Source organism: Cuculus canorus, chromosome 4 (genome assembly GCF_017976375.1).
Source record: "Cuculus canorus isolate bCucCan1 chromosome 4, bCucCan1.pri, whole genome shotgun sequence".
Taxonomy (NCBI): domain Eukaryota; kingdom Metazoa; phylum Chordata; class Aves; order Cuculiformes; family Cuculidae; genus Cuculus; species Cuculus canorus.
In genome coordinates this window covers 65,107,721-65,117,979 of record NC_071404.1, presented here as the reverse complement: position 1 = coordinate 65,117,979, position 10,259 = coordinate 65,107,721, and the positions used below count along the sequence as shown (strand labels likewise).

General features: G+C 40.2%; 1 protein-coding gene across 4 annotated transcripts in view; it reads left to right on the top strand.

Moving 5' to 3' along the window:
* The first annotated feature begins 708 nt into the window (after positions 1 to 708).
* MMAA (metabolism of cobalamin associated A) overlaps positions 709 to 10,259 on the top strand; it is a 32,650-nt gene continuing 23,099 nt past the window's right edge. The window contains exons 1-5 of one of the 4 annotated variants that reach the window (XM_054065144.1): positions 709 to 975; positions 6,240 to 6,716; positions 7,813 to 7,935; positions 9,323 to 9,493; positions 9,796 to 9,881. In XM_054065144.1, the coding sequence (XP_053921119.1) occupies positions 6,296 to 6,716; positions 7,813 to 7,935; positions 9,323 to 9,493; positions 9,796 to 9,881 (801 nt within the window). In that variant the 5' untranslated portion in view covers positions 709 to 975; positions 6,240 to 6,295. Of the gene's footprint in view, positions 976 to 4,632; positions 4,743 to 4,871; positions 5,066 to 5,133; positions 6,003 to 6,239; positions 6,717 to 7,812; positions 7,936 to 9,322; positions 9,494 to 9,795; positions 9,882 to 10,259 lie in introns of those variants that run through there. The other 3 variants (XR_008449622.1, XM_054065145.1, XM_054065146.1) reach the window with 3 other exon arrangements.

The following is a 10,259-nucleotide window of genomic DNA, read 5'->3' as shown; positions in this document are numbered from 1 at the left end:
AGGCCTGGGCTCATGTTGCATTTAAATGGGCAAACTTTCAGCTGTGAATATGCTTCCTATTGTTTTTATTTCAGGTGTCCAGTTATCTTGTAAGATGAGGCAGAAGGAATATTTTGTTTGAAGTGCTGAGACTGTTCTTCTTAAAAGAGTAGTGCTCTTTAAGGAAAATAAGGCTGTAATCAGCAGTTATCTTCCTTAGTGTTGTGCTGCAAAGAGGACATTGATTCAGTCTTGTCTGCTTGTGTGAGAACTGAAATGGATTGTGGGTTGTCCTCTAAAATAAAGGATAAGTAGTCATTCAGTTGCCACTACAATTTCAGTTTGTACCATGGCAGGAACTGTAGTTATTCCATAACTTGGCTAAACCTAATATACAGGTAAGGTTTAACCCTCACCACAAATGGACACTTGTTTGTTGCTCCAGTCAGCTGTTGTAGGTTGCAATGGAAGGGACTCCTCATTTCTCCTCTGTGTCGTGAGGCAGTGGGTCTGGTTCGTAGCCACAAAAGGGGAAGCACAACAATGCTGGTTCCTGGGGGCTGGGAGACAAGCAGGCACTGTTTGCAGGATGGACCCTGATAGAGTTTGGGTGCTGAACTGTGTTATGTTCAGTCTGTGTTATGTCAGTCAGTGTTTCTGATGTAATTTAAGGAATACCTTGTTTTTTTTTCTTGGACTGCTTGTAATAGCAGAAAGCCTTCTTGACTAGTTGCAATCATACTAGCCAAGAACATGCATTGGTTGGACTGTTACATGGAGAAAGGAGAAATAGTGGAAGAAGAGAGAGAGAGAGTGAAGGCAACCAGGTGCTACGCTGCATAGGAATTGCCATTCTATTTGTGTTCCTGAGTGAGAAGTTCATTTTGGAATAAGACATAGTGGAGAAATGGATTTGGGAGCATGGCAGAGCCTTCTTAGACCCCCTTCCCAGCCTCACAGGAGGAGAAAGAGCTGATATAATCTCAACTCTAAGAGGTAAGAACTTCTTGTAAGTGGTGTGTATTTCATAATTCTGTAACCATAACCAGTAGTAGACGTGCCTGAACTTTCAGCGTGCAGAGGGAGGGACCAATAGAGTTCCTAACAGAAGTACATCTTTATACATTCAGGGAAAAGCTGGTGAGTTTCAAGCTGATGCTATTTAGTTTCATCAATTATTTGTCCTGTTGTAATTTCATTTAGAGAGTTAGTTTCAGGTTTGCTTTTGCAGCACACTGCTTTATAGCTATGTCTGTGAACCTATTAAATATTGTTGTAATAATAAGAAGCACAAAGATTATTTCATGATTTCTTAAAGAGGAGGTGAACAGAGCAGGGAAATCAGAGTGCTGCCAGAGAAAGGAAGAACGAAGGAATCCAACTAAAACTGCAAGGGGAAGCCAGTTAGACGGAATGTAAATTTGCATGGTGGAATTTGGCAAAGATGCTAATGGTAATACTGTTTTTTCTGTGAGGAACTACAGAAGGCCCTTTTTCTTTTATTTTATAATGATTTGGATCAGTTTGCACATTTTGTTGAAGATTTATGCCTCCCCACACCCTTACTTTACGGCACAATACTTTATAACGCTTTACAGGATGTTTGATTTAGTATTGGCTCAGAAGAAGAGTGCCATTTCATGAGTAACCTTCAGTACCATTTTCTTCAACATCTGGGGTATATTTACAGCAAGGAGTTAAAACAGATAATTTCCTTAAATCTTGGACAAGTTTGCAGACTGTGATGTAGTAATTATGGGATTCACATTTTTATTCTTCTGACACACCTTGGGAAAAGCAGAGAGAACACAGAAAGGAAGATTACTTAAATTTGATATAAAAACACCCCAAACAACACAAAAAAATCCCTCTTCCTCCCCAAAATTAAAAAAAAAAAAAAAGAAAAATAACAAAAAGAAAAAAAAAAGAGAGAGAGAGAGAAGCAAAGAGGCTGATGTGCAAAACTACTGAAATACCCTCCAGAACACCTCACCTAGAATGTTAAGTGAATTAATAATGACTGAGTAAAGGAAAAGGTCCAGCTTCTAAGAAAATATTTTGCCTATTTTGGATGAGGTTAGAGTAACAAAAAATCAGAGATGATAGAAGAGAGTGCTGTTCTAGGAAACCTATGTAATTGCTATTCCAGAATATTGAAGGAAGGTATGTATAAAATTGGCAATGCAATAGGAAGTCTTCCTGTCATAACTGACATTTGGGGAACTATAGGTTCTGAATGGAGTAAAGTAAACTTGTTAAACAACAGAGCTGAGGGGAAAGAGGAGAAAAAGAGGCAACCTGAACAATTTGGTTTTCCATACCTCACCAGTGTACAAGGTCTCAAAAACGATTCTTGTATGAAGACTACTCTAAAACACAAATGTGCTTGTTCATGGTCATATCAGGTTAGCAATGCAACTGGTGAACTGTATAAAACAGCAGAAGTTTTGTTCTTCACTGCTGAATGCACAATTTAATCTCATTCCAATTATTCCAGTCCACAAGATTATCATAGACGGAGAACTGAACTCTCCTCTTCGGCATTGACAAAACATGCAATTTTGTGTACCCATTCATCTAGTTCTTGCAACAAGGTCAATGACAAAAGTATTCAAGATGAAAGCACACAAAGTGGAATAAAACGCAGGATCAATGATCTGTGATGAAACCATAGCAGAATGGCTTTTTTTGTTATCGCTGCTGTTAATAATAGTGGAGATGCTAATATAATGGGGACGTGCTACCTTGATTTAAGCAGAGAGACTTAGAAAGCTTGTTTAAGGAAGTGATAATAGTGATACATGCTAGCTCTGATGAATAAAGATCTGGTGAAACAGAAAGACTCTACAAGGCTATTTTGAAATGGGAATTTTTGACTCTGCTGCAGTTTCATCAGGCTGACAGGGACACAAAGTTACATGTTTTCTCAGCTCTGATGAATGGATTGTTCAGTTCTATGTCTATGATAATCTTGTGAACTGGAAAAATAGGAATGAGATTAAATCTTGCAATCGGCAGTTAAGAACAAAACTTCTGTTATTTTATACAGTCCACCAGTTGCACTGCCCAGCCAATAGAACTGTGAACAACTCTAATGCATTCTAGAAAAGTGCTGGTATCATTCTAAGGCACTAACAAAGGCTCAGCCAGCAGATTGTGTGCATTCCTCTTTGATGGAAATATGTGTACTTTAACAAGAGGTGCAGAAAAGAGATGGCAAGATGACTAGAGAAATAATAACAATTAAAAAGCCAAAACCAACAGCGCACCATACCAACATTCCATGAGAGGAAATTTTTAAAATCAGGTTTCATCAGCAGGGCAAAATGAAGACTGAAAAGCAATATGACTTAATATTAAATCATGCTTTGGGGGTTTAAGCATTTCTTCTCCTTTCCTGGTATCTGAAATTGAATCTGTGAATAATAAATTGTTGTGCATGAATTCACATTGGATATTTTTAAGACTTTGGACCCAGAAAGAAATAATGATTTGCAACTTCCTTCCTTATAAGGAGTGAGCAAATAAACTTATTATAATACATCAGCATGGAAGTTTATGTACTTGTGAAAGGACCAGAACTGAGTCTTGAGTCTGTTCCCAAAGTAAGGTTGCCACTGTTGTGCACTTGGGTTTATTTCAATAATCTTTACCATTCCTCCAGAGAAAGTTTGGTTTTACACTGAGTTCATTAGTTGGTTTCTGAGACCACCAGGATACGTGAGTAGACAGCATAGGAATTGCCACTGTATTTATATTCCTGAGTGAGACATTTATTTTACAATCAGGCATAGTGGAGAAATGGATTTGGGAGCGTGGCAGAGCCTTCTTAAAACACCCTTCCCAGCCTCACAAGAGAAAGAGCTGGTGTAATCTCATCTCTAAGAGAAGAATTTCTCCTTGTAAGTGGTGCGTATTTCATAGTTCTGTAACCATAACCAGTAGTAGGAGTGCCAGAACTTCAGGCATAGAGGGACCAACAGAGTTCCTAACAGAAGGACATCTTTAAACCAATACAGGAAGTGGTTCCTATTACAAAAAGTGGAATATTGTTTGATTTAAGGTAAAGCAGAGTTCAGTTTAATCTATACAATTGTATTTTTTTTTCTGAAAGTTTGACAGAATACCTCTCTGACAGAATGTTTTTCTTTCAAGTAGTGTTTTTTTCCAGACAGTGCTCATTCTCTGGAGATGATCCCGCCTTGTGTGCAGTGTGATCTGTGCTGAACAGGTGTCTCTGCTGCCATCCCCTCTGTTTGCAGCCGTTCCCCCTCTCAGAGGCAAGGGCAGCTGAGCTGCCTCCAGAGCTCCCATCAGCCAGAGGCTTGACTCTGGGGAAGGTCATAATAACATTAGACTTTGGAAAGTAATAGAATATGCATAAGATTTCTGGGAAAATTTATCCCTATGGATTGAAGTGGGAAATCCATTCTGTCCCAGCTGTTGTCTGGTGGCACAGGGTGGATGGAGATCACTCCCTCGTGTTGCCCAAGCCATGACAAAGCATGCTCGCTTTCTAGAACTCCAAAGCGAGCCTTAGAAATTTGATTTGCCCGCATTTTCGGCATCAATACATCGAGGACAAAGCTGGCGAGTCCCACGGGACTTGATGCAGTTTCCCACCCCGTGCATCCCGCCCTCGCCCGCCCTGTCCCAGCATCCCTGCCCATCCCGGGGCCCGGGTTCCGTCCCAGGGCGATGTCGCCACTTCCGCGGGGAGGAGCCGCAGCGGGTGGTGCTGGGGCCGGCGGGGAGAGGCTGAGGTGGGGAACCGTGTGATCCCCGTCCCCCCCCCCGCCCCGTGACCATCGCCCCGGGGATGATGGGGTTGGGGGTTGGGGGGGGGGGGGGGGAGTTGCGCATCCTCGCAGCCCCGCGGGTGCCCGGGCCCCACGTTGCCTGGCTTTAAATTGGAAGGGGAAAGGCTTAGATGAGACATAAGGAAGAAATTCTTCGCGCTGAGAGTGGTGAGGCACTGGCACAGGTTGCCCAGGGAAGCTGTGGATGCCCCATCCCTGGAGGTGTTCAAGGACAAGTTGGATGGCGCCTTGGGCGTCCCTACCCATGGAACTGGATGGTCTTTAAGGTCCTGTCCAACCCAAACTATTCTATGGTTCTGTGATGGTGGTGGATGGGGGGAGCTTCTCCTGTGCAAGGGTGGCTTTTGCGAGGGTTTGGAGACCCCCCCGAGAGCCTTTGCCATGCTGAGAAGGTGGATGCGCCCGGTGCTGCGGCTTCGTGTCACGAGTCCCCACTCCTTGAGCTGCTTCTTAATGTTCTTGTGCTGTGACTGCTTCCTCCGCACTCCTCTGCTTGCGTTTTTCCCCTCCTGGAAATAAGGGCTAAAAAGTTTATCATGGATAACTAACCCCCCCAAACTGCAGCTATAAAAGTGGACTTTACAGCTGTTTGAGTAAGCATAAGGGTTGGTTTGTTCCTGGATATTCAGGATACTTTGTGCTCTTACAGGCTGTCATGTGAAAAGTGCTTTTTACTTATTTTCTTACTTAATATGTTTTTTTTGTAATCATAGGGTGGTTTGGGTTGGAAGGTGCCATGAAGTTAATCCAGTCCAACCCCCTTGTAGTAAGCAGTAACATCTTCAACTACATCAGGTTGCTCAGACCCCCATCCACGCTGACCTTGGATGTTTCCAGGGATAGGGTATCTACAACCTCTCAGGGCAACCTGTGCCAGTGTTTCACCACCCTCAGTGTAAATAATTTCTTCCTAATATCTAATCTAAACCTCTCCTTTTTTTAGTTTGAAAGCATTACTCTTTGTCCTTTTGGTACAGGCCCTGCTAAACTGTTTTTGTCATCTTTCTTATAAGCCCTCTTTAAGTATTGAAAGGCCACGGTAAGATCTCCGTGGAGCTGCCTTTTCTCCAAACTGAACTACCCCATTTCTCTCAGCCTGTCTTCACAGGGGAGATGTTCCAGGCCTTTGATAATTTCTGTGGCCCTCCAGACCCACTCCAACAGGTCCATATCCCTCCTGTGCTGAAGACTCCAGAGCTGGAGGTGGTGTTTCAGGTTTAATTTCACCAGAGCAGAGTATGATAACAAAGAGGTGTTTTGCTATTGAAGATCTGTAGCTTTATGTTCTGGTATTGTTTTGTTTTTTTCCAGTGGGAACAGCATCTTTTTTGTTTAAAACAGTAGGTATGGATAAAATAAAATCTGGTAATTTCCTGCAGGATTCTTTAGAGTCTTTACAAGTGCTTTGAAAGAAGTAAATATCTTTTTCTTTCTCTTTAGATTGTCTGCAAACCGAAGTGAGCTAATACTTCTTGGTACTTTGAAATCCAGACAAGATGAAGATCCCCTCTTTTCTGCTGAGATTCCCTCATTGTTATTTTTCTAGAAGAACTTACCTCACAAACTTTCAATCCACCTCCAGAGCAGATTTCTTGTGCATTGAATCTTGTACACCAGTGTATCACTATCGTACAAAATGGATATGTTCATCGGCCAGTTTGAGGAGAGAGCTGTGTCAACAAGTAGCCCCTGACCAGCAGATAGAGGAGCTTTCTGACAGAGAACAAAGACTCATAGACAGACTTTACAGTGGACTGATCCAAGGTCATAGAGCCTGTTTAGCAGAAGCCATTACACTTGTAGAATCAACTCAGACCAGGAAGAAGAAAATAGCCCAGGTGCTCCTTCAGAAGGTATTATCCTACCACAGGGACCAAGAAAAGTTAAATCAAGGAAAACCACTTGCCTTTAGAGTTGGTTAGTCCTTTTATGTCTGTCTGGTAGTTGCTTTGATGGAATTACAGTCCTCACCTTTCATTGTCACTGTTGCTCTTGAAACATCATGGCCTGTAGTCTTGGATCATTGGTTTCTTGTGGTTTGTAACCAGTCTAGATCACTTCTGTTGTCCAGCAGAATTGTGGCTTGATCTGGAAAATGCTTCTTAAAAAGCTGTAAAAATAATTGTTGCTTCTTGGCAGGGCTGCGGGGGGAGTTATTTGAGGTTTTTTTAATAACTAGTACAAGCTGAAGTGTTAGGTAGTTTGCACATTGATACAGTGATTATCTATGCTTAGATCGGGAGGGACATGGTTAAGCACACCTGTTCTTTTTGAAAACAAAGTGTTTTCTTGAATGCTTCCTGAATCCCTTCATTAATCCATAAAAAGAAAAATGGGTGCCTTCCTGTTTTATGGCCTTATTTTAAAGGAGCCTGCTTTTCAGCTCACGAGACGTGAACTTGCTTACCTTGTTAACAATGAAATATTTTTCCTTTTTGAAGACGTGGACTGCTAAAGTACATCATGTGTGTACAAAGGTAGTAAGAACAAGATCATGGGCATGGGAGTGAGAAATATTTGGTGGAGGCTAACAAGCTGATCTTAGTGTGGATGCTTTCACATCTAAATAAATCACCCGATTGTTTTTGAAATAACAGCTCTTCAAGGTAAGGGCTCTTGCTTTTAGAATGTGTCTTTTATAAATAGTAAATCTGAAAAACACATATTTAGGACATGCTGTTTTAAAAGTGCTGAAGTACAAGTTAGTAAAGATAAATTTAATTGAGGAAATTAGGCTGGGTAAACCTAATATTATGTTGATACAGGTAGGATGAGGGGCCTTGACGTGAGCGTTGCTGTGTTGGATGAACCAAGGTTGTGTATTTCAAATCAATAACAACTGTTTAGTTGGGTGTATCACTTGTGGCATAGCTTTCATTTGCCTTTATTGTGGTATTGTGCTAAAGTATAAATTGTTATCACCTTAGATGGTGTCTGTGTTCATGTGATGCGTTATTTATTTACTTAACCTTTTTTTTTTTTTTTTTTTTGTCTTCCTGATATGATTATTTAGGATTATCTGGTCCTCCTGGTGCTGGGAAATCAACTTTCATAGAATGCTTTGGGAAAATGCTTACAGAAAGAAAATACAAAGTGTCTGTGTTGGCTGTAGACCCTTCCTCTAGTACAAGTGGTGGTGAGTGAATTATACTCTGTGTCAGGTGTCTAATACCTTGTCAACTATAGGATTATCTCTTTGGGCCAAATCAAGGAAAATCTGGGGTCCTGTAAAAGTAAAAGTTTAAAAATAAGTGTTGGATTAAGTTTTCATTGTTTTTCCATGTCATATGAAATTGGGAAACATGTATCAGTGTCCTAATTTTCTCAGGTTTCCTCTTCTAGTGTTTGAATGTTGCTTTACAACTTTTTTTCCTGAAATTTCAGATAACTGCGTTTTTCTCTCTCTAGTTGTATCTATGTATTTATTTCCCTGTGAATAAATAAGTAGGAGGGCATTTTTTTCTGCTTAAATTTCAGCAGCAGTTATGCTGGTCACTAGGCAGGAAGCACATGCTGATTTAAGAACTATTTAGTGGATGCTGCAATCCAGGCATGTAGATCAGGCTGAGTGTTAGAACATTCTTTGTTTTTTCCCTTCAGGAATTTTTGGATTTCTCTTGACTAAGATCTTCTGATGCAGTATCACTGGCCATTTGTCTGAGCTGTAACATGATTTTTTTGCTTTCTAAATCTGAAATTCTTCAAAGTTGTATGGCTGTTGTCTGCCTTTCTGCAATGAAAAATCTTAGGGAAATTACAGGCTGACTATATTTGATTAATGGTATCTCTGACATAAATAATGGAACCTTCATTTTGATCTTTTTCTAATGAGTAGCTACTAGGGAATGTAATTCGTTTTCCAGCTTCTACACTGTCAGAGAAGATGTTGCAATGTCTAACTATTTAAAAAGAAAAGAAATTTTAGCATTGCTATGGCCTGAAGCTAAGAAAGACTGTACTCTTGAATGCATACATTCAAGGCATATCAATAGAATAGCAAAATGTGGTAGCACAGCAGCAAGACTCCATCAATTAAAAGTATTGAGCATCTCTCCTCTTTCAGAATGTGCATCATGCATGTAGATCTCACTGAATTGGATTTAAATTTTGTGTGGAAGGCAGGGATGCATGTTAGATTTCCTAAAAAGAAAACAAAAAATCTAGTAGAATCAGAAGGCAAACATTTGTCCCTTTGGACAGAAACAACAAAGATTTAATTGTATGGCCTGCTGTGTATAGGCCTCAAAAAGCCATTTGGGAATTGCAGAATTCATTCTGACCTAGAAAAAATTATTTGTGTTTGGTAGCACTAAGGTCTGTTTATCAGGCTTTTCCATCTCCTGGTAGACAGAAAAAATAGGAAGCTTCCTAGTCCTTTGCCAAGTCCTGAGCAACTATTATTGGGATAGTCTTGCTTGACTGAATTCATCTGAGAATGTGTTTTCTCACTCATTTATTGGTGAGGGAGAGGGGGAGTTTGGCTGTTTTGCACTTTCGAAATAATTTAACGGTAAACGTTTAAGGTTCTCTGTTGGGTGATAAAACGAGGATGACTGAGTTGTCAAGAGACATGAATGCATACATCAGACCATCTCCAACCAGAGGGACACTGGGAGGTGTAACAAGGACCACAAATGAAGCCATTCTGCTGTGTGAAGGAGGAGGCTACAATGTTGTTCTTGTGGAAACTGTAGGTATGTGCTTAAGGTTTTCTTTGAATTGTCTTGTGTTATTTAGATAAGTTGTGTTACTAATGCATACTTTCATCCTTGATTTTGCACATGCTTTCATACGTGGTTATTGGCTAAAAGTGAATGCCCATTCTATCAATTTTCTAGTCCTGTACATTTTGTAAAAACAGTTTTGTAAAAAGTGTTGTGATTCATGTTGCCCTTGTTACTGGGATTTGTTAATGGTGAAACATAATTACTGTCATAATTAGTGTCATTAACGTCCTGAAAGTTTGCAATGAACAACTCTGGATTTAATTTTGTAGGTGTGGGACAGTCAGAATTTGCTGTGGCTGATATGGTTGATATGTTTATATTACTGCTTCCACCTGCGGGTGGAGATGAATTACAGGTATTTTTCAGTTTATCTTATTAAATATTACCTAGGACTAGAAAGAGAAAAACAAGATGTAGTATCTATCTGTGCGGAGAGTCCATATCAATAGTGGTTTTGAAACTCACACTGCTACTGTTTAAGTCTTTTCTGTATCTTGTCAGCTGATCGCACAGTTAGGATATGATGTCCCCCCCGAGAAGTATTAGTATGTAAAATTTTTATGGTGACTTATTTTGGCCTATTTACTAGTTATAAATAATTTTGAGGAGTGGCATTGCATTGTAGGAAAACAGAAATTAATAGATTTGCAAACTTGGTCATGTCATGGTTAAGCTTAAGTCCCTACACATGTAGTAGGTTATCATGTAAACTCTGATATCCATATTTAGTTTT